General features: G+C 41.5%; 6 protein-coding genes across 8 annotated transcripts; 4 read left to right on the forward strand and 2 right to left on the reverse strand.

Moving 5' to 3' along the window:
- Positions 1-790: 790 nt before the first annotated feature.
- LOC6562008 (glucosidase 2 subunit beta) lies at positions 791-2,884 on the forward strand. Its single transcript, XM_001989216.3, has 2 exons — positions 791-1,855; positions 1,921-2,884. Exons 1-2 carry the CDS (start codon positions 823-825, stop codon positions 2,598-2,600), a joined length of 1,713 nt encoding a protein of 570 aa, XP_001989252.2. The 5' UTR covers positions 791-822; the 3' UTR covers positions 2,601-2,884.
- LOC6562007 (ragulator complex protein LAMTOR3 homolog) lies at positions 2,828-3,543 on the reverse strand. Its single transcript, XM_001989215.3, has 3 exons — positions 3,467-3,543; positions 3,181-3,379; positions 2,828-3,058 (listed from the first exon to the last, which is right to left on the reverse strand). The coding sequence occupies exons 1-3, from the start codon at positions 3,508-3,510 to the stop codon at positions 2,921-2,923; spliced, it is 381 nt and encodes a 126-aa protein (XP_001989251.1). The 5' UTR covers positions 3,511-3,543; the 3' UTR covers positions 2,828-2,920.
- Positions 3,022-6,593, forward strand: LOC6562006 (conserved oligomeric Golgi complex subunit 5). 3 transcript variants are annotated; one of them, XM_001989214.3, is made up of 4 exons: positions 3,022-3,086; positions 4,064-4,688; positions 4,803-5,900; positions 5,959-6,583. In XM_001989214.3, exons 1-4 carry the CDS (start codon positions 3,022-3,024, stop codon positions 6,535-6,537), a joined length of 2,367 nt encoding a protein of 788 aa, XP_001989250.2. In that variant the 3' UTR covers positions 6,538-6,583. The 3 variants fall into 3 exon arrangements, with proteins under 3 accessions (XP_001989250.2, XP_032591632.1, XP_032591633.1); XM_032735741.1 differs by lacking the exon at positions 3,022-3,086 and adding an exon at positions 3,947-3,986 and having other exon boundaries at positions 5,959-6,593; XM_032735742.2 differs by lacking the exon at positions 3,022-3,086 and adding an exon at positions 3,961-3,990.
- Positions 6,594-6,765: 172 nt separating this feature from the next.
- Positions 6,766-9,097, forward strand: LOC6562005 (apoptosis inhibitor 5 homolog). Its single transcript, XM_001989213.2, has 7 exons — positions 6,766-6,865; positions 7,050-7,211; positions 7,281-7,814; positions 7,877-8,077; positions 8,143-8,345; positions 8,402-8,588; positions 8,652-9,097. Exons 1-7 carry the CDS (start codon positions 6,797-6,799, stop codon positions 8,889-8,891), a joined length of 1,596 nt encoding a protein of 531 aa, XP_001989249.1. The 5' UTR covers positions 6,766-6,796; the 3' UTR covers positions 8,892-9,097.
- Positions 9,098-9,791: 694 nt separating this feature from the next.
- On the reverse strand, positions 9,792-11,232 carry LOC6561989 (small glutamine-rich tetratricopeptide repeat-containing protein beta). Its single transcript, XM_001989212.3, has one exon. The coding sequence runs from the start codon at positions 11,039-11,041 to the stop codon at positions 9,956-9,958; it is 1,086 nt and encodes a 361-aa protein (XP_001989248.1). The 5' UTR covers positions 11,042-11,232; the 3' UTR covers positions 9,792-9,955.
- Positions 11,233-11,979: 747 nt separating this feature from the next.
- Positions 11,980-19,752, forward strand: LOC6561988 (protein PALS2). The gene is made up of 10 exons (XM_001989211.3): positions 11,980-12,279; positions 12,542-12,639; positions 16,773-16,925; positions 17,018-17,521; positions 17,996-18,094; positions 18,162-18,323; positions 18,385-18,595; positions 18,660-18,991; positions 19,076-19,150; positions 19,308-19,752. The coding sequence occupies exons 1-10, from the start codon at positions 12,180-12,182 to the stop codon at positions 19,482-19,484; spliced, it is 1,911 nt and encodes a 636-aa protein (XP_001989247.1). The 5' UTR covers positions 11,980-12,179; the 3' UTR covers positions 19,485-19,752.
- The last annotated feature ends 410 nt before the right edge of the window (positions 19,753-20,162 follow it).

The raw sequence follows: 20,162 nt of genomic DNA on the forward strand, positions 1-20,162 counted from the left end.
TTCATACTGCATTTTTTCTTTTTGTAATATCTGTATGAGACATATAAATATATACTTATAAAGTGTAAATTTCATAATACGTTATGTAACGTTTCAGTTAATTTTCTCAGATTACAACCATAATTGCAAATGTATACTAGACATTTGCCTAGTGCAAGCAAACAAAATACTCTACTATGGAATAGTTGCATACAAATTGTTCGTTTTGTCAACTGGACTTTTGCTGAAACGAAATTGGTTAGTATACATTTAAAAACTAGAAACATAAATTTAAAAATAGAACAGTCTCAAGTCACAACCATAAGCTCAAATGTTCATCACAACAATTGCCTGGCAACGGTTGCTGTGCAACCGACTAACCAGCGATATTGTGAGTGAGCTGCAGTAAAACATATATAGGCATTACAAAAAAAAAAAAAAGATTAAAAACATTGTAAACGATTTAATTAATTTAAAAGATATATCAAAAATCAATTGTCTGGCAAGAGTTGATGCCTCACAAACGAACGACTCTTCTTGACTAACGAGCTGTGTCGTGTGTGAGCCACTATACACAAGCGCTTTATCTTCTTGTTATATTTTAGTAGCCACTTTTGATTATTGTAAATAAATATACAAATTTTATATATTGAAGGATTCAGTTAATCGACAGGCAGCAGTTGTATGACGTCCCCACAAACGAATGACTCGATTCTCAATTAACAAGCTGTATCGTGTGTGGGCCACAGTACACAAGCGCAGTTATCTTCTTATGGCTGCATACAATTTTTTGGTATTTTCGAGTTAGGCACATGCGGCATACTTCACCGCTGACCGGCATTTATGAGAGTGAAATTTACACGTAATTGGTTTTGTTTGTCACAGCGCAGCGACAGCGATCTGAATATGCACACACAATTCATACGATTAGCTTTAATAGCATATGCTTTAATCGTCGCAGTGGTTTACGGCGATAAAGATAATAATATACGCCGACCACGCGGAGTTTCACTGGCAAAGGCGGCACTTTATCAGCCGCAGTCGGATGGCAGCTGGAGCTGCTTGGATGGTAGCAAACGGATACCGTTTGTGCAGATCAATGATGACTACTGTGACTGCGCCGATGGCAGCGATGAGCCCGGCACCGCGGCCTGTGTCCAAATGCGTTTCCACTGCATCAACCAGGGTCATCAGCCCCTAGATATTTACAGTTCGCATGTGCAGGATGGCATCTGTGATTGTTGCGATGGCAGCGATGAGTTGCCTGCCGTGGGTTGTGCCAACACCTGCCTCGAACTGGGCGCCGCAGCGGCCATCCAGCGACGCAGCGAAGCGGAGCTCCACAAACGGGGCGCCGAGCGACGTCAGGAGATGATTACGCGTGGCAAGCAGCTGAAAGCGGATCGCGTTGCACGTCGTTCCGAGCTGCAGGCACGCATCAAAGAGCAGGAATCACTCAAGGCCGAAAAGGAGCAGCTGAAGACAAATGCGGAGGCCTTGGAAACGGAAGCATTAGAGGTGTATCGGGAACAGCAACGGGAACTGGATGCGAATACGGCTCAGGCGGAGCAGGAGCCGCAACAGATGCGACATGAGGCCAGCTTGAGCTTTGTGCGCTTCGATGCCAACAAGGATGGCTTTGTGGAGATCACAGAACTGATGATCGACATGGATTTAGATAAGGATCGCAATGGAGTCGTCACCGTTGAGGAAGCCAAATATTTCCTCGATGAACGCGAACGGGTCGATTTGGACGCATTCGTTACGCTCGCCTGGCCCAGGATTAAGCCACTGAAAATGCTGGCTGATGGTTTGTTTCAGCCACCCCAAACCGAGGAGCAGGCGGCCACTGAGGCGCCACTGGCCAATGAGCAACGTAAGCCAAAGATTCTCTTCTATTTTTATAGCTATTAAAAATTGATAATTTTTGGCACTTTGCAGAAGAAGCGCAGTTGGAAATTGATCCACCCACCAATGAGCATGAGGACCTGGAGGATGAAGAGGAACACTACGACGATGAGGAGGACGAGGAGGAGGAACCGGATGTGGGTGTGGGTGAAGCCCTGCCCGAATTCGAGGCAACAACAGAGACAACAACAACAACGCCCAATTATGATCCAGAAACACAGCGTCTGATTGAACAGGCGAATGGAGCACGCCAAGCGCTGGAGGAGGTGGAGCGTCAGTTGCGAGAGATCGAGCACGAGGTCAAGGAGATTGAGGAGCAGGATGCCAAGGACTATGGAGTGAACGAGGAGTGGGCAATGCTCGACGGCGAATGCTATACGTTCGAAGATCGGGAATATGTCTACACTTTGTGTCCCTTCGATCGTGTCTCGCAAAAGCCCAAAAATGGCGGAGCTGAGACAACTTTGGGTCGCTGGGATCAGTGGTTTGGCGAGGGAGATAATAAGTATACCCGGCAAAAGTATGCCCAGGGTGCTGCCTGCTGGAATGGACCACAACGTTCGGCGCTTGTCAACATTCGTTGTGCGGTGGAGCCAAAGATTACGGCTGTCAGCGAGCCGAATCGTTGTGAATATAGTTATGATTTTGAGACGCCGGCTGCGTGTGATAGTGATGCACTCGCTGCCACAGCCAGGGCACACGATGAACTTTGAACCCGCTACAATATGATGAATAATCTTTTCTTATGCAAATCCCGATTGTATTCTAGTTTCTAAAGGAGTGCGAAAGAGGTGGAGAGAAAGAGAGAGAGAGAGTGGAGAGTGGAGTGCAGTGTTGCATTGCATCGTGATTTGCTGATCATTCCCCATAGGTGGCGCTCATCATCATTGCACATCATTCGTCGTAGACAATTATTAATTTCAGCGCGTGCGTCTTTGCATTTAAGCCAAGCAAAAAGTTTCATTTTTTATTAAATATACAATATACATACACTACACATTCGTATTTCGTACAAAAGTGTTGTTTGATTTATTTATGGCTCTGTAACGGCAAGCTTAATGTCCTCCAAATAGCCATCGACCTGATGCTCCAAGGCCAATATGTGACCCGTATTGCAATCCTCGGCGCCAACAAATGTCAGAATTAATGGCAATTTGTTCATTTGCACCACCTGTGGGAATGAGGCGGAAAGAGTTGCAGTGAGTATTATAACTGTTCTTCACATTTTGCATAGTTTCTGTAAGTTGTGCCGTTATTAAACACAAGATTTATCACTTTACAACACCCACCCACCTGATAATTGGAATACATGGAAATAATGGTTTTATTACGACCTAGGCCCAATTTGCTGGCCTGATCGCAGGCCGTTGTGAATGTGGGTATAAAAGATGGCATTAACGCAAAATCCACATTCTTCTCCTGGTTGTGGCTGACCCGTAGCAGCGGCACCCCATCGCGATCCGTTATCTGTATGACGTAGAGGCCGCTGACCCTGCAAGCAGCACAAATTTATTTCATATTAGCAAGGCTTATGTGTGTGTGTGTGTGTAAGAGATCTTTAACTGTATACGACACGTACTTGTGCAGCAGGCCATTAAAATACTTTTTAATGTCGTCGGACATTTCAGTGCTTGTAATAATAAATAAAACAATAACAATATTGTATTGGAGCAATAACAAAACAAACTTGTGCAAATGCACTAAATTTGACCAAATTTTTGCGAAAATACCAAGTTGAAATTAAAAAAAAAAGTTTAGTGTAATTGAATCTTAGAGATTAGTTTTAATAATATAATTAGTCGACATTTGAGTCAGTCACGGATGATTTCATGTCTCCCCTATTAAATGAGCTGCAAATACTGTTCTATACCAAATTTTTTTGCCCCCTATAAGCAAAAAAAGCACTTAAAAATCAGCTAATTTTGTCCAAAAAATACCAAGTTAAATATCAAATAACGCGCTTTTGAATCAGCTGTGAATACTTTAAAATACTTTCAATTACCCATTATTCTTTCCAACCAAAACAAGCACTTTAATATCACCTAAATTTGCCAGAACGACAGCAAAAATACCAAGTTAAATTACAATAAACTGGCAATGTACGTACGTGTTTTGTTTTTCTGATAAAATTATTACAATAACTATGATTTAATATTGTTAAACAACTAATTCTTAGGGTATCCACAATGATGGCTGCCAGTGCACCCACTCCCAGCAAGGCCAAGTCCACATCAGAAGCTGTTCCCACTGATGACGACTACACTTCGGGAATGTCTCATTTGACAATTGGTGTTCAGATCCAGGAACTATCGAAACGGCTGCAAAACACCACTGAGGAACTACATCAGCAGGTGCGCGACAAGCATGGTGCACTTTTGCAGCAGGCAACGCATGCGGGTCGCTTCGATGCTGCACTTAACTCCCTCGCGGAGGATGTGCAACGAGTGCGGGCCACAGGACATCGCCTCAAGGGTCAAGTGGACACACAATATCAGCTGGTGGAGAATCAAACGCAAGTGTTGGGTCGCCTGCATGAGGTGTCGCATATGTTGCGCTCAGCGGGCACACTGCTGACCCTGACTGCCAAGCTGAAGAACACAAAGGATGTGCTGCGACAGGCGGAGCTGCATTTCGAGCTGGGTCAACTCATCGAGGACAAGGAGCTGAAGGATATTGAGTTCATACAGGAGGAACGTGCCTATGTCATAAGCTCCCGGCAAAAGATACGCAATCTAACCCAGATGCAGCTGGTCACCGGTCTGCAGGAACGTAATCAAATGCAGGTCGTCAATGCGCTGAAGGTAAACGTGAATTGGGATGAAAATAAATCCTTCCAAGACTTTACAGGGTATCTCCTTGCACTATATATGTATATATGTTCATAACACACAACTACAAAATATCTTTTTTTTTAGATCTTTATAAATTTCAACACGTTGGAAAAGTCGTTGGAGAATCTGCTGGCCACCTTCATAGCGGACATGGAACAATCTCTCAAGGAGTGCTTTGCCGGCACAGATATTTCCGTGCTGAATAAAGCGGATGCAATGCGTTCACCGACGCACGGAGGCTCCAATGGTTCCTCGAAGTCTGGTGCGGCACGTGGTCCAGGCAAAGCGCCTCAGTTGACAACAACACAGAATTTTCGTGCCAAATTCTGGAAATCGTTGCATTGGCTGCTGTACGATGAGCTCTACGAGAGCTGCACACAGATTAAGCTGCTGAAAACGGCGCTGGAGCAGATCAATCAATTTGGCTACACATCGGAGGCATCCGATCAATGCATTCCACAGCGTTTCTGGCAGCGGGTTCAGCAATTGTTGCGCAAATCTTTCGATGAGTGCCCACAGCACGTGAATCAAACGCTGCAGGAAGGATTGTCTAAGCTGTTGACCTCCGCTCGTGGTTTGGAGCAGCGTTTGAATAATGAATTCCAATTTGATAATGAGATCTTTGCCCCATTGGAGGTGGGCTATGTCAGCAAATGTGCTGCGAATATGAAGGCCTGTTTGGCAGGTGTTGATCTCCCCGGCAATGAGACGGTGGATAATTTTATAAGGATCGCATTCACGGAGTTGAGTGCGGCGCTCATTGATAGCCGGTTGAGCAATACGATTGCAAATGTCTTCATTGCCTGTGGCAAGGAGTTGTGCACCAAGCTGGAGGCACAAATTAAACTGGGCGCTGACTCGAAGCAGGTTGTCGATTTGCCCAATTTGCAGCAGCAACAAAATACACAGTTGGCAAATGTCCTTTACTACTACAAGGATTCGGTGCGTCGCATGCTGAGCGATTTGCAGCTGCAATTTGAGAAGACACCGGGTGCAGCACGTGGCAACATTGCGCGCTCGCTGGAGCAGGCGGATCTACTAATTGGCACCATTCTACAACAGATTATGGAATCGATTATATCGGCTATCAGCATTATCATTTTGAGCATGCATCGCGAGCCGGGCTTAAATACGGATCGGGTGTCCGCAACGGGTCCATCCATGTACATGAAAGAGCTGCAGGTGCGTTGAGGCAGCATAGTTTTTATTATAACGTCTAATCCTAATCTCCCCTTTCCAGGAGTTCGTCACTCGCGTCTGGTCGCATCACATTGAGCTGTTTGATGACAAGGAGATGACTGGCAAATGTGGCCACGAGCTGGCCAAGCGTTGCATTGAGCTCTTCATACACAATCTGTGCATATTGCGACCGCTGAGTGGAGCGGGCAGACAGCGCCTGAAGCAGGACTGCCAGCACATGGAGCAGGCTTTGAAATCCCTTTGTCCTAATCTTGCCGAGCTCGGGAAACCATCGCGTCTTTTGCGCGCTATGTCGCTGCTAATTGTGCAGAGCTCGCAGGAGCTGGTCAAGCAGACAGTTGGCGTCGATTCCCTGGTGCCCAGTTATATAGTGTTGTTGCTTCTCTTTGGACATGCTGGCGGAGAGCTCCAATCGCCGCACACCTGTGCAAATTGGTCGAATGAACGGCTGATTGAATGGCTCGATGGGCATACGGCGGAGCGGGAGAAACTGGAGCTGATATCGGGCGCATTGCAGCGCTATCGTGACAATGCCAGACGCAAGAATATCCAGCAATACGACGAGATCTATCCCATGATGGTGGATTACTTTGAGCAGGCCTTAAAAGCAATCACATAATTTAAATTTGTAACTGCAATTGCAATTTAATAATAAAGTATTTTAAGTTACCGTTACCCATTCGTTACTTGTTAACGATAGTTAAATATCGATAAGTAGTTTAGCGTGTGTAATCGACAGCACGCTCATTAGAAGTGACATCACTGGCTAGACACACCATTTTGTTTGAGGAAAAAATCGTGGTAAACGTTTTGCTGTGTGAAAGTGACTAAAAGTAATTATTAGAAATAATATATATATATATAAATAAGCAACAACAATGGACAACATTGAGCGACTATATAAATGCTATGAAATATTATCGGAAGCGGGTGATAAAATAACTGAGGTAAGGCGCCATTGCAAGAAAAACGCGTCGAAATGAACGGTACTCGCATACTTTTCTCTATGTGTGTTTGTTTTGTGTGTATGTGTCTAAATGCATGCAATTTCATAAATCGCGCCGGCGCTGACTAAGGAAAAAAAAGTATAATATAATATATAATATTGTTTTGCGTTGTGCGTGTTTTCAGCATGTTGCGGAATACAAAGAGATATTGCAGGCCGTAAAAGGCACCTCGAAGGAGAAGCGTTTGGCATCCCAATTCATTGGCAACTTTTTCAAACACTTTCCGGAACTATCAGATACGGCGATTGATGCACAGTTCGATCTATGCGAAGATGATGATACACAAGTAAATAAAATTGAAAAATATAAATCTGAATACATATACAATAAAAAAAAACACTCTGATCTCTTGCAGATACGTCGACAAGCCATTAAAGATTTGCCCAAGCTCTGTCAGGGCAATGCAGAGGCTACTGTACGCGTGGGTGACACTCTCGCCCAACTGCTCATATTGGACGATGCAACCGAGTTACAGCAAGTCAATAACTCCTTGCTAAGCATCATCAAACTGGACACAAAGAGCTCCATAACTGGTCTATTCCAGCAGATCACCACCGGTGATGAACCGACACGTGAACGTTGCTTCAAATTCATTGCAACCAAACTGTTGACCATGGGCCCCAATGTCATCACCAAGGAAATCGAGGAATACATCGTTGAGGAGGTGAAGAAAGCCTTACAGGATGTAACAGCCGATGAATTTCATCTCTGCATGACCATTTTGGGTGCCACCAAATTGGGCAGCACAATAACCGGGCATGCAGAACTCGTCAAACTGGCTACGGAACAGGCAGAACTAAATAGCACCGATACGGACTCGATTGCTGTCGACGATGAGATTGTCGAGCGTTTCATACAATGTGCTACAGCAGCGGCGCCCTACTTTTCGGTAAGGCCGGCAAATGCTTAAGCTTCCTTATCTATCTAAATTCGATTTTTTTCTCTCTCTAGAAAACTATAAAATCCACACAATTTGTTGTCTACGTTTGCGATAAATTGCTGCCAATAAACACATGGAATTTGATTGCCACAGCAGTTGCACAAGATCAAATACAATTGCGATTACTAAAAGTATTTGCCGAAATGATAACCAATACGGACAAGCTGGAAAATGCAAATGAACGCATTAATGCCGTATACAATGTGCTACTGGTAAGTGATTTGACTGTGGACTTGATTGTGAATGTGGTTTTAATTAATTTCCATTTGTCTTACAGGAATATATGCCGTTGCCAAAGCTAAGCGATGAGGAAGTGGCCGATACACCGCCCTCATTCCAGTTCTCGCACGCTGAATGTTTGCTTTATGCATTGCACACGCTGGGCAAAAAGCATCCCGGCAATTTAGCATTTGTCGAGGATGCCGATAAACTAAAAGACTTTCGTGCTAGATTGCAATATCTAGCACGCGGCACGCAGGGGTAAACATATACCTTAAACTATTAAAATAATCAACTAAAACTATTTATATTTATAGTTATATTAAGAAGTTGGAGGAGGCACTCAAAGGCAAGTCCGCCGAGGAACTGAAAACGGAAGAGAATCAATTGAAGCAGACGGCGCTGAAGACAACATCAAATATCAATATATTGATACGAGATCTATTTCATTCACCGCCCATCTTCAAACATGACGTTGTCCTCTCCTGGATTGTGCCAAAAAATGTATGCACAAGTAATGTAATTCTTATGTTTATTAGATTTTAATGTATTTTGAATTGCTTGCAGACGAAGCTGGGCAAACGACATGTGCCCATCACATTTGGGGACAAGGGCGCCGCCAATGGTAATAATCAGGAGCAACAACAGGAGCAGCAGGATAAGAAATCGCGGCCATCCAATGAACAGAAATTCTATTCGCCACCATCGGGCAAATACTCGGGAAAGGTGAACTCCAACTATGGCAACAACAATCGCACGCGGCAACGTGGAGGAAACTTTAGGAATCGACGCTACAACAGATATTAAATCAAACTACTTTCGTCGCATGTTTTGCTGTTCCCTCTTCTCCTAGTCGTTAAACAGAAACAGAAAAAAAAACGATATTAGAGATTAGGCATTGATTCTCTAGTAACGTTTCGGATCCACGTAGAAAATAAACAACTTTCTTCTAAACCAAACCCCACATAACAAAAAAAGACGAAGTTCGTTGCAGATATTGCTGAAGTATCCACGTTCAACACAGGTGAGTATCGAGTGCACTTTCCATGTAACTGTCTACCTTTTATATATTTCAGAGTCTCAGCAACAATAAAAACAACACAACTGTTCCCCCAAATTCTCTCGATTTTTGTTCATTTTTCGAAACAGCACAAGACAAAATGCTGAGTGTATTTTAGAAACACGTTTTTGCCAAATTGTCGCATGATATCCTCAAAACAATGTCACGTCATATATTGTTTGTCTCGTACATTGTTTTATTATATCATGCCTCATTTTAATATCGATCTATCAATCTATCCAATGCTAGTTGTAATCATATAAAATAGTTTTTAAACCATTTGCAATAACTCTCATCTTAATCATAATCAAATCAAATCAACAACAATGAAGTTTCCCTCATATATAAAAAGAACTAATCGTAAAATCGTGTAAAAAGAAAAGCTTGTCTAAAATTGATTTTATTCGCAAGCATCATTAATTATTTTATGTTTACATAGATTTGCAAACAAATTGTACAACGTAACCAAGAAAATTCAACAACAACCACTACAACAAAAATATGCGAACATAAAATTTGAAAATTCAATAAATGAAAAACTAGAAAACCGGTTTCGCTGGAAACCAAAAAAAAAATGAGTTGTGTTTCTTAAACTTATCAGAATAGAATTACGATTCCTCACGATTGAAAACAAAAAGGAATCATTTGTTTTTGTTTATTTATTTAGCATTAATAAAAATATATATGTATGTGTATTTAAGGGTCATTCTGAAACATTTAAAACAAACGATTTCCATTACACATCGATGATGGTTGGTTGATTGGTTGGTGGCTAACACTAAAGTGGACAACGATGTAACCATTCATAGCTCTACATGTTTGGCGGCGGCTGATTGCCCGGCTGTTGTTGGGAGCCGGGTGGTCCGCCGGGCTGTCCGCCCGGATTTTGGCCAGAGCCCGGCTGATTGGCGCCGACCAGCTGTGTGGCAAAGCTTTGGAACAATTGTAGCATATCATTCGGCATGGGCATGGGCCCACCGGGTGCACCAGGAGCAGCACCACCACCGCCGGCACCACCAGCCCCGCCAGCCCCACCCAAATTCGTGAACATCTGCCCGATGGCATTCATGACCATTGGATTCTGTGTCATCGATTGCAATTGCTCCAGATCGATCTCGGCGCTATTGAAGAGATTACGCACTGTGGGATTGGATAACATCGCGTTGAGGCCATCACTCAGATGCGACAACTGTGGTGGCTGATTGCGTGCATTGCGCACCACCTCCAGATTGTTGCGATAATCGGCATTGTCCGGCTCCAGTTCAATGGCCTTGGCATAAGCATGTTCCGCCTCCGTGAATTTGCCCAAATTGGAATAGGCGACGCCCAGGCGACAATAAGCCTTGCTATAGTTGACATTATAGAGCAGTGCCGATTTGCAATCGGTCACGGCCCGATCATTGTCACCCAGACGGATGTGGGCCGCCGCACGATTGCAGTAGAAGATCGGATTCTTGGGATCGAAGGTGATGGCGCGATTATATTGTAGCAATGCCTCATTAAATTTGCCATCTTTCATCAAGCGATTGCCCTCGTTCTTGATGGACTCCGCCAAGGCCAATGATTCCGGATTGCGTTCAATGTACAGCGATTGGAAGAGCTCAAACATGTCAATGTTCTTTGTATTGACGACACCCGAACTGGTACTGGAGCCGGTCTGCATGGCTGCATCGCCGCCCGATGCTGTGCCGGCGCCAGGAACGGCCGCTGTTGTGCTCTGCTCTGTGGCCGTTAACTGTTGCTGTTCGGGCTCCTCGTCGCCCACGTCGAAGGCGGCCTGTAGGCATTGAATGGCGACCTCGATGCTTTCACTTTGATCCGGCGACATGACATCCACCTGCTTCTTCAAGTAATCGATGAAGGAGCGCACAAAGCTCTGCTGCACTGCGTCCTGCATTTTTTTGTTTTCGATTTAGTCTTTTGGATCCGGTTGTATTATTTATATTTGTTTTTTTTTTCGTTCGAGTTTATTATCCTTATGGAAATTCACTTATGTGGCTCATCGAGCTTCTCTCTATACGCACATACACAATGAAAACTCGCTGAGCATGCGACGACAGATTTTTAGTGACGAGCTACAATTTCTAGGGTTGCTCGATTACTGTGCAAATGTATTGCAGCGTTGCCAGATTATCAGCGCAGCTAAATGACTAGCAGAATTTCACGATGTTTAATGGCTAGCGTTATCGTTACCGAGTAACGAAATCGGGTTTGTTTAATGGAGTTAATGAAGTTGCTTAAAATTACTTTCGGGAACACTTTACTTGCAGCACAACCAGTGGTAAGCGACTTAACCTAGCTTGCTCATTTGATTTAAATCAGATAACCTTTTAACTTGAGATAGATATATTTCAGTCATAAAAATATATACACTCAATATCGAAAAATAAAAGTGCAATACATTCGCACTTCTATTTTTATTTTTTGCCGCCCTATATGCTTTATAGCGCGCATAAGCGTTCTGTGACTGCTTGAAGCCCGCGCGCGTTCTCTAATATTCAGTGATGAGCAAAATAATGTGTAGGGCTGCCAGATTGTCAGCGCTAGCAAAATGACAAGCAGATTTCTGGCATATCGTTATCGTTATCGAGCGCGTGAAAAACTGGTTTTTTGCTCTGTTGTTTATGTAGTTACTTGCAAGAGCTTCCCAAGCTTTTTGGCAGCATGCAACAAAAGACTTTTCAGTTAAACGCTCTCCGCTGCTAGTTGTTGGCGTGTCTTACTTGCGAGCGTCTCTACAACTTGTTGTTGTTGTTATAGTTGTTGTTGCTTTAGTCGTGTCGGAATTATTGCTTCGCTGTCTGTCTAGAACAACAACAACAACATCACACAAAAAATAAACAATAGAGCGATTATTAATATTAGTTTCGGGCATATGTTGAGACATTGCCAAAATTAGCAGCGCAGCCAGCTACTTATGCAAGTGCGTAAGTGAGTGTGTGCGTGTGTGTGAGAGCTTCTTTTTGGCGTGACGTCAGTCTTCCTTTCGCAACAATCCTTTCGGCGACGCTTTTAAAAGTTGCTGCGGCGCCAACATGGTGCGTTGGAGTGCACGTTCGCGTCGGGCGCATCAGGATCAAGTTGAGCTGCTCGCCAGCAATAACAAAGTGGCCGATGATGATACCAGCGATAACGGTAAGCGAACGGTAAATCTAACGATCAAATTACCGTTCAATTTAAAACTTTTTCAAATCAGACACAAACTTTAAGCTTCTGCTCAATTTACAGTTGCCAAATTTTTAGGTACAGTGGTTAAATTTAATAATAATAATGTATTTAATATCTAAAATAATAATTTAAATAGCCAAAAACTCGATTTATTGAGTGAATCCTGTATGCATTTAATTTATATGCAAGTCATCTATAAGTTGATTTTTCTCTTTTTACCCTTTTCCAGCTGCCTTTCGCAATTCCGCTGACCTCTCGGATACGGATGAAATCTTTCTAAAGGGTCTTTTGCTCACTAATCCATCAATGCCGCACAAGGAACTTATGGTATGTACATAACTAAACACACACACATATACGGATTATTTTGTTGGGTGCATGACCCAGATCCAGATTTGTACAAAGACAACAACAACCATCTGCTCTTTGTCAGCATGAGGAAACATGGGGAAAATCGAGTACGCTTTTCACATAATCGAACAGACAAGAAAAATCATTGTTTGCTCTTTTGGTGTTTAAGCGTGCTGTGTGCATACACTCAAAACAAAAATATTAACATATTGTATTGATTGTAGAAATTTACTAAATGCCATTTAGAGCACAGAAAATGTATACAGAGTAGAGAAAATTATCTCTTCAGCTCAAATAATGGTTTATAGTATTATATTTTGAATATATTTGAACGAAGTTCTTTTTATATTTATTTCATATTTAATTTTATTTTGTTGTTGACATTAAATTGATAAATTACTACATTTTTTTCTTGCGTTTACTTTTTTTTTGTTAAGTGTAAGCATTTACATACAAATGTTAAGAAGAGCAAACGTGCGCTTTGGTTTTTTTTTATTGCATCATTTAATGCAGTACTTTACGCTTGATTACGTTTTTGCTACCATTTAAAGTAGACGAAAGTAAATAAAAAAAAGGGTCCGGGGTGCAATTTCACAGAGCTTTCACTTGGGTAAATCCGAGCACTCAGATAATGTGGTCTGGGCTGTCTTCACGCCATGCCTTTTGTTCTCTTTCATTAAGTACGAAGTAACTGAATGGCACTTTAGTGCTCGTTACGAGACGAGCTTTTATGATAATCGTTCATTATGGCATCGCAATTAACACAATTTCTTCTCACTTAAACTTGACCTTTATTTGTGCGGCGACTCTTTGTACTAATTTTATATAAGTAACATGATGTAAATATTGAATATTAAACGACTGTTAAACATGCAGAAAAAGTTCGCAATTTGCATATGTTGAAAGTTTCGTAATAATTTGACAGGTTTATTGATTTTTGCGAGTAATCAAAACAATAATATATAGAATTTAATATTTGATTGTTGTTAGAAAATGAAGCTAAACACGCAACTAAAGAAGCCAGCAAAGCACAGAAAATCAAAAGCGACGTCGCGTGTCGCAGATAATTAGAATTAGCATTGGGTTTGTTCAGCTGTACACCGAGATTATTACGCTGACCCGTTGGTTGTTGGGAAAGGCAGTGAAAGTAATTAAAAACACAAGTCACGAGACTGCGCTGATAAGAAAAATAACATCGAGAAAGAAAAAAAACTTGAAAGAAATGTCTCTTAAAATTCCACATGGCTATTAAAGCGACTCGCATCGAAAGCACAAATAATAACAACGCCCTACGATAAAATAAAAAGAGTGGAAACCGGTTTGAAAATGGCTTTTCAAAAGTAAATGTGTGCGGCATGCTTGTGTTAATTATGAAAACTTTATGTTAACTTTATGTTACCTGCTCTGGCCGCAAAAACAAAATCAACAAATGCACTGAGACAGAGAAGTGGTTGGCCTACTAATGCAACAGTAGCAGCAGCTACAGCAGCAGCAGCTGCTGCCTAGCATAAAAGCTCTTCAGAGAGCGGCTTTAATGCTCTACGTTGTGAGTCGCTGTTAGATAACAGTAGCCAGTACAGCGCAGCGTACAGTTGTAACGCTTAAGCAACATAACAAGTGTTCACACGCACTAACACTAATGCACACACTGCTAAGAGACAAGCTTGCTCTCTAGCCCTAGAGCGCGCGCTCTCGCTCTCACTCACTCTCGCTCTAGCACACCCAACTGTGCTTGGTAAACTGCTTGTTTCGCTGTGAGTCAGTTACTTGCGAGCTGTGCTAAGGTGAGGTTCAGTTAATTGTTACGTGCGCTCTGCGGCGACTCTGTATGTGCGTGTTTGTGTGTGTGTGTGCGTGCGCTTTGCTCATTTGAGCATGGCTTAAACGGGGACTACAAATATTCAACAGTTAGTTTTGAATATGCGTTCTCTCTCGCTCTCACTCTCTCGCTTATGATCGTTTTTAGTGCATAATTTAATGGTTTAATTTGTATACTTAAAGCCAAGTAAATATGCATTGTGTGTTTGTGTGTGTTTAAATAGAGCAAGTGTTTTGCTGCCTTGGTTACTTAGTCAACAAACCGAACGTAAAAGCCCACAATTTTAGCCTGGCCAACTGGCACTCGAACATGTCTCAGTGAGTTGATGACGTAGTCGCGACTCTCCATTTATTTATTGTGTAACTAACGTCGTCTTAACTGTGTGTTTTGGCATTTCCAAAATGCATGCTCACACATATACACACACAAACATACACAGAGATATATACAGACACTCAGATAGAAGCTTACTCTCCAGCTTACTCACACACTGATAATTTTTACACCTTTCGCTCTTCTTCTTACTCTTCTTCTTGGCTCGCTCGCGCGTTTTGGGAGTGGCTCCAAAAAAAGTGAAAAAATATCTGTGAAAAGTTAAAAGTATTTACTTCTAACTAAATTCGAAAATAAATTAAGATATTTATCTTTTAATTAAAGCTAAAAGCATTTAACTAAATACACAATACAATTTTTTGTTTAAACTTTTCAAAGATTCGTCAGCTCACACGTAGTACGTAGTTTGGGAAAAATATAATAAAATATAATAAATTGCATTGTTCACTTCAAACGGTTTGTGTGTACAAAAATAATAAACAATTTGGCTAATTAGCTATTTACCTGTTGATGTGTTTGTTTTTTTGTCATGACAACAAAACTGTAAGGTGAAAGCCCTTTTGCAACAACAGCAACAACAACAGCCAAGCTCAGTGTCAATAACAGTTGTCATTTGTGTCTGTGTGTGTGTATGCCTGTTGGGGCTAGAATAGGAAGCTCGGTATGGGGCTTCTACTTCTTCTACTTGTTCTGCTTTTCATGCGGAAGAAGAACTGTAATGCGATATTCGCCAGACAATGTGTAAATAAACAATTGCAGAAAAAACTACTGCCTGGAGACAGCGCTAAGCTTTTGTCTGCAAAAAAAGAATGTTTAAGTCGCTTAAGCTTTTGCGGTTTCTAAGCGCTCAAAGAGCTTACTAAGGAGTTAATTTCAAATATTAGCAAATGCAATAAATAACAAATCGATATAAAATACAATGCTCAGTCGATAATTAGAATCCAGAAATATAATTATAGTTTTAGAAAGAAAATTGCATAGGGATTAACTAAAGAATATAGAATATTACAATCATTTATTAATTCTTTATTTTTAGTAAAAAAAAATAATGAAATTCTTACACATGTCATAACAACTTAAAGTACCGCCTGCAATGGTATTCTAATAGAATACATATATATGCATTTTACATACTTTGAGTCACCCACTCAAGTTTTCTCCTTTTCCTTTTTCGTATTCTTTCTTGCTTTGGGCCAATGCAATTTTCTTGTTTTCTTGTGCATTTGTCATCCACGTCAAGCGAAATAGAAAGAATTTCTCGCTGTAGCGTATAAATATTGCATGTGTGACTGACTGACTGAATTGTTATATTGTGGGCGGAAATTGTGGCAAGAGACAGACACAGTAATAACAATAATAAATACAGATGTGCTGGAATTGCATTTAGGGTTGGGGGTGACAAGGGAATCAGTTGAGTAGTCGACGATGAAAGTAATAAATTCTGCAAGCGAACAAAACACGCTGCGGAAGACAAGAATTAAGTGCAATTAAAGCAAAATCAGAAGAAAAAACCAAGACAGAAAGAAAATTCACTTTTTGAGCAGGGCTCGACCCAAATTTGAATTTGAACATTCGACCCAATTTTTGACCTAAGACGCAAAGTATGTCGTCGAGTTAAAGTGAAATAGCCCAAAGTTCGCGGGGGTTAAATGAGGGGGAAAAGGGAGCGAGGTAGAGAAAAGCTGCAAAAAAAAGAAGAGCAAGCTATCAATTAACGGATGCGAACGTCAATTAAGCAGAAGCGAAGATGACTTGACCTAGGCCAGGGCACGAGATGAGATATGTTGTTGTTGATGTTACTGTTGTTGTTGTTGATGAGCTTTGTCCAACGCCCCACTCCCGACTTTAATGCGAGCTTTTTTATTTAATTATGTGTACGTGTGTCGCCCACTCTCTCACTCTGCAACTACTCTCTTTTTCTGTCTTGTTCTTTGCATGTGCTTCTCACCACACGCAGCTGAATCCAACAGAGCCGCAGCCCGTGCCCGCCTTTCTGCCAGCGCATTTGAACAACAAGCCGATCTGTGACGATATCATACGCAAATTTTCGCCCTCCCGTCGCCTGGAATCTCGCGAGCTAGCCAAGCTCTTGGCCCAACCTCACTTTCGAGTAAGTCTAAGTTCGAGTTCAACGATTCTAACGGTAAACTGATGACTCAAAACTCAAGAAAATTTCCCCTCCCATTGTCCATTGGAAACTAGGCTCTGCTGCGTGCCCACGATGAAATAGGATATTTGTACGAACAACGCTTGAAAAGTGCCGGTGGATCTCTAACGAAACTCGAGGCGACATCGCAACGCCAATCGGGCGGCTATCTCTATACGGAAGACATATTGAACAGCAAGATGCCCGTGGAAACGATCAAAATGGTCGGACTACGACGAGATCCCAAGCAGCCGCTGGGCCTCACCGTCGAACTGGATGAGTTCAAACAGCTGATTGTGGCACGCATCCTGGCCGGAGGCGTCATCGATAAACAGGCCATGTTGCACGTGGGCGATGTGATTCTTGAGGTGAATGGCACCGCGGTACGCACCCCCGATGAACTGCAGGTGGAGGTGTCGCGGGCAAAGGAGAATCTCACGCTGAAGATCGGCGCCAATGTCGATGAGGAGATCAAAAGTGGTCGCTATACGGTCAGTGCTGGTGGGGGTCAGGTAAAACAGAATGGCATCACAAATCTTGAATCGGGCAAGAAACTAACGGTAAGTTTTTTATTTGTTACTGCTTTCAATGTGTTTTTAGCAAAATGAAAAACAGACTTCAAGAATTTGCTACTTTTTTGCATGAATTTGTTCAAGTTATTGAAACAAAACAGATTGTTTTTTGTCTATCTGTTCATTTTTAATTGCCTAAATTTTATAATTGATTTCTAGTTACATAAATAAATATATAAGGGCATTTTCATCGCTCATTCTTAAATCAAAATTATTATGTTTTATTAAGCTTGTGAAGATTGAAAACGACTTCGTCGAAAGATCTCAGTTTAAAATGCTAAAATTAACATCTTATCTAAAAAAAATGCCCATATATCAAATTAAATAGTTTACGTCAGTAAAGAGACCCTAACAAAATTCAAAAACAACTGCAACAAAGTAAGTAAATCTTAATAAATGAGATTTCCTTTATATATATATATGAATTCAATTTTAACTATATATAACTAATTGTTTCTTTAGTGTTATATGCGCGCATTGTTCTCATACACTCCATCGGAGGATTCGCTGCTGCCCTGCAGGGATATTGGATTGCCCTTCAAATCCGGCGATATTTTGCAGGTGAGCTTCAATTTTAGACTATATATATATGAGATATTTGTTACTAAATCCCCTTTTTATCTTACAGATAATTAATGTAAAAGATCCCAACTGGTGGCAGGCAAAGAACATCACCGCCGAGTCGGATAAAATTGGCTTGATCCCGTCGCAGGAGCTCGAGGAGCGACGCAAGGCATTTGTGGCGCCCGAGGCTGATTATGTGCACAAGATTGGCATCTGTGGCACGAGGGTGCGTTGTCTTTAATAATTAAAGAAAATATGATTTTATATTGATAAAACTATTATTGTAGATATCGAAGCGGAAAAGGAAGACGATGTATCGCTCGGTGGCGAACTGTGAGTTCGACAAGGCGGAGTTGCTGCTCTATGAGGAGGTGACACGCATGCCACCGTTTCGCAGGAAAACTCTGGTGCTGATTGGCGTCTCCGGTGTGGGCAGACGCACGCTCAAGAATCGACTGATCAACAGCGATGTGGACAAATTTGGAGCAGTGATTCCACGTATGTGAACAAAACATACAATCGATCTGTATATGTATTATTGTATATGTATTATTTTAAACAGACACCAGTCGCCCGAAGCGCGCCTTGGAGGAGAATGGCGTTAGCTATTGGTTCATGGATCGTGAGGAAATGGACGAGGCCATTAAGCAGAACGAGTTCCTCGAATATGGCGAACACAATGGCAATCTGTATGGCACCCACTTGCAATCGATCAAGGATGTGATCAACAGTGGACGCATGTGTATTTTGGATTGTGCGCCGAATGCATTGAAGATACTGCACAATAGCCAGGAACTGATGCCATTTGTCATATTCATCGCTGCACCCGGCATGGAGCAGCTGAAGACCATCTATGCCGATCGTCGTGCAACCGGCTCCAATAGAAATCTATCGGTACTGAAAAAGATATATATATATATATATATATATATTAGCTAGTTGTAGCTTAGAACTTATTCCTTAAATCCTTCCTTACAGTTCGATCGTCAGAGTTCCATACGCTTCAGCTCCCGGCGTGCACGCACACTCGAGTCCCTGGCATCGCTATATGAGGTAAAGAGGTTCAATAGTCGAGACTTCTAATATTGACTTACGCCCAATCGTATCCTGCATGCATTAGGCCACCTTAGTAGCATTAATTGATCTCTGCTTGAATTCACACAACATGCTTAACACATACCAACATTATTATTATTATCGCTACGAACAGGATGACGATCTCATCTCGACGGTGGAGGAGAGCAGCTTTGTGCAGCGTAAATATGAGAAATACTTTGATATGATCATTGTCAACGAGGACTTCGATGAGACATTCCGTCAAGTTGTGGAGACCTTGGACCAGATGAGTCACGAGGAGCAATGGGTGCCGGTAAACTGGATTTACTAGAAAATGCTGTGCAAAACCTAGCAGCGAACGAATTATTCTATCTTTAGATACCTATTGTATTCAATCGCAAACGAAATATCTACTTTATCTAAAATCTATCTATCTATATGCAATATTGTATAATTTCTTAATGATGCCCATCGTCCATATTTTATATTTTTGTTTAAATTGATTTCCTTAATTATAAGGCTAATGTTATACTATGTATGAAACGAATTCGTCCTTTTGCAAGCTGTTCTATTTGTATGACAATTATTTTAATTACGTATATTTTTTTATTGCATTTCTTTGGGGCAGACAATCGCTCCTTCTAGCTGTATTCTCCATACACCGAACTTTTTGTATGCATATCATATACATTTATATATATAGAGATATATATATATATGATTAATTTAATGAATCTCTTCGAGTACAACCAATTCTAATTTACGAATCATGCTCTGCCAATATTTCGTTAGTATTTAGTTCAAATACGTTTTGTTTTCTGAGTAAATTGTAATAAGTTTGTGCGATAATTAGCAATTACACAAATTTGTACAACAAAACACAAATCGAGTTACAAATAAACAAAAACAACGCGAACCAAAAATATTGTTTAGTGTCCTTTGTGTTCTTTTTTTTGTCTTTTTGTGCATTCTGTTGTTTAGTAAAGTATGTACACACACCAGTGACACT

The sequence above is a fragment of the Drosophila grimshawi genome, unplaced genomic scaffold, assembly GCF_018153295.1.
Source record: "Drosophila grimshawi isolate 15287-2541.00 unplaced genomic scaffold, ASM1815329v1 contig_1377, whole genome shotgun sequence".
Classification (NCBI taxonomy): domain Eukaryota; kingdom Metazoa; phylum Arthropoda; class Insecta; order Diptera; family Drosophilidae; genus Drosophila; species Drosophila grimshawi.

What these genes read in the sequence shown, in the direction of transcription:
- LOC6562008 (XM_001989216.3), top strand. Translation starts at nt 823, where the DNA reads ATGAGAGTGAAATTTACACGTAATTGGTTTTGTTTGTCACAGCGCAGC. An exon ending in GCCACTGGCCAATGAGCAAC is followed by an intron (nt 1,856 to 1,920) that starts GTAAGCCAAAGA and finishes GGCACTTTGCAG; the next exon opens with AAGAAGCGCAGTTGGAAATT.
- LOC6562006 (XM_001989214.3), top strand. Translation starts at nt 3,022, where the DNA reads ATGTCAGAATTAATGGCAATTTGTTCATTTGCACCACCTGTGGGAATG. An exon ending in AGGTCGTCAATGCGCTGAAG is followed by an intron (nt 4,689 to 4,802) that starts GTAAACGTGAAT and finishes CTTTTTTTTTAG; the next exon opens with ATCTTTATAAATTTCAACAC. An exon ending in TGTACATGAAAGAGCTGCAG is followed by an intron (nt 5,901 to 5,958) that starts GTGCGTTGAGGC and finishes TCCCCTTTCCAG; the next exon opens with GAGTTCGTCACTCGCGTCTG.
- LOC6562007 (XM_001989215.3), bottom strand. Translation starts at nt 3,510, where the DNA reads ATGTCCGACGACATTAAAAAGTATTTTAATGGCCTGCTGCACAA. An exon ending in TTTAATGGCCTGCTGCACAA is followed by an intron (nt 3,380 to 3,466) that starts GTACGTGTCGTA and finishes TGCTGCTTGCAG; the next exon opens with GGTCAGCGGCCTCTACGTCA. An exon ending in CCATGTATTCCAATTATCAG is followed by an intron (nt 3,059 to 3,180) that starts GTGGGTGGGTGT and finishes TCATTCCCACAG; the next exon opens with GTGGTGCAAATGAACAAATT.
- LOC6562005 (XM_001989213.2), top strand. Translation starts at nt 6,797, where the DNA reads ATGGACAACATTGAGCGACTATATAAATGCTATGAAATATTATCGGAA. An exon ending in CGGGTGATAAAATAACTGAG is followed by an intron (nt 6,866 to 7,049) that starts GTAAGGCGCCAT and finishes GCGTGTTTTCAG; the next exon opens with CATGTTGCGGAATACAAAGA. An exon ending in CCGTATACAATGTGCTACTG is followed by an intron (nt 8,078 to 8,142) that starts GTAAGTGATTTG and finishes TTTGTCTTACAG; the next exon opens with GAATATATGCCGTTGCCAAA.
- LOC6561989 (XM_001989212.3), bottom strand. Translation starts at nt 11,041, where the DNA reads ATGCAGGACGCAGTGCAGCAGAGCTTTGTGCGCTCCTTCATCGATTAC.
- LOC6561988 (XM_001989211.3), top strand. Translation starts at nt 12,180, where the DNA reads ATGGTGCGTTGGAGTGCACGTTCGCGTCGGGCGCATCAGGATCAAGTT. An exon ending in TGGCCCAACCTCACTTTCGA is followed by an intron (nt 16,926 to 17,017) that starts GTAAGTCTAAGT and finishes ATTGGAAACTAG; the next exon opens with GCTCTGCTGCGTGCCCACGA. An exon ending in GCTCCAATAGAAATCTATCG is followed by an intron (nt 18,992 to 19,075) that starts GTACTGAAAAAG and finishes CCTTCCTTACAG; the next exon opens with TTCGATCGTCAGAGTTCCAT.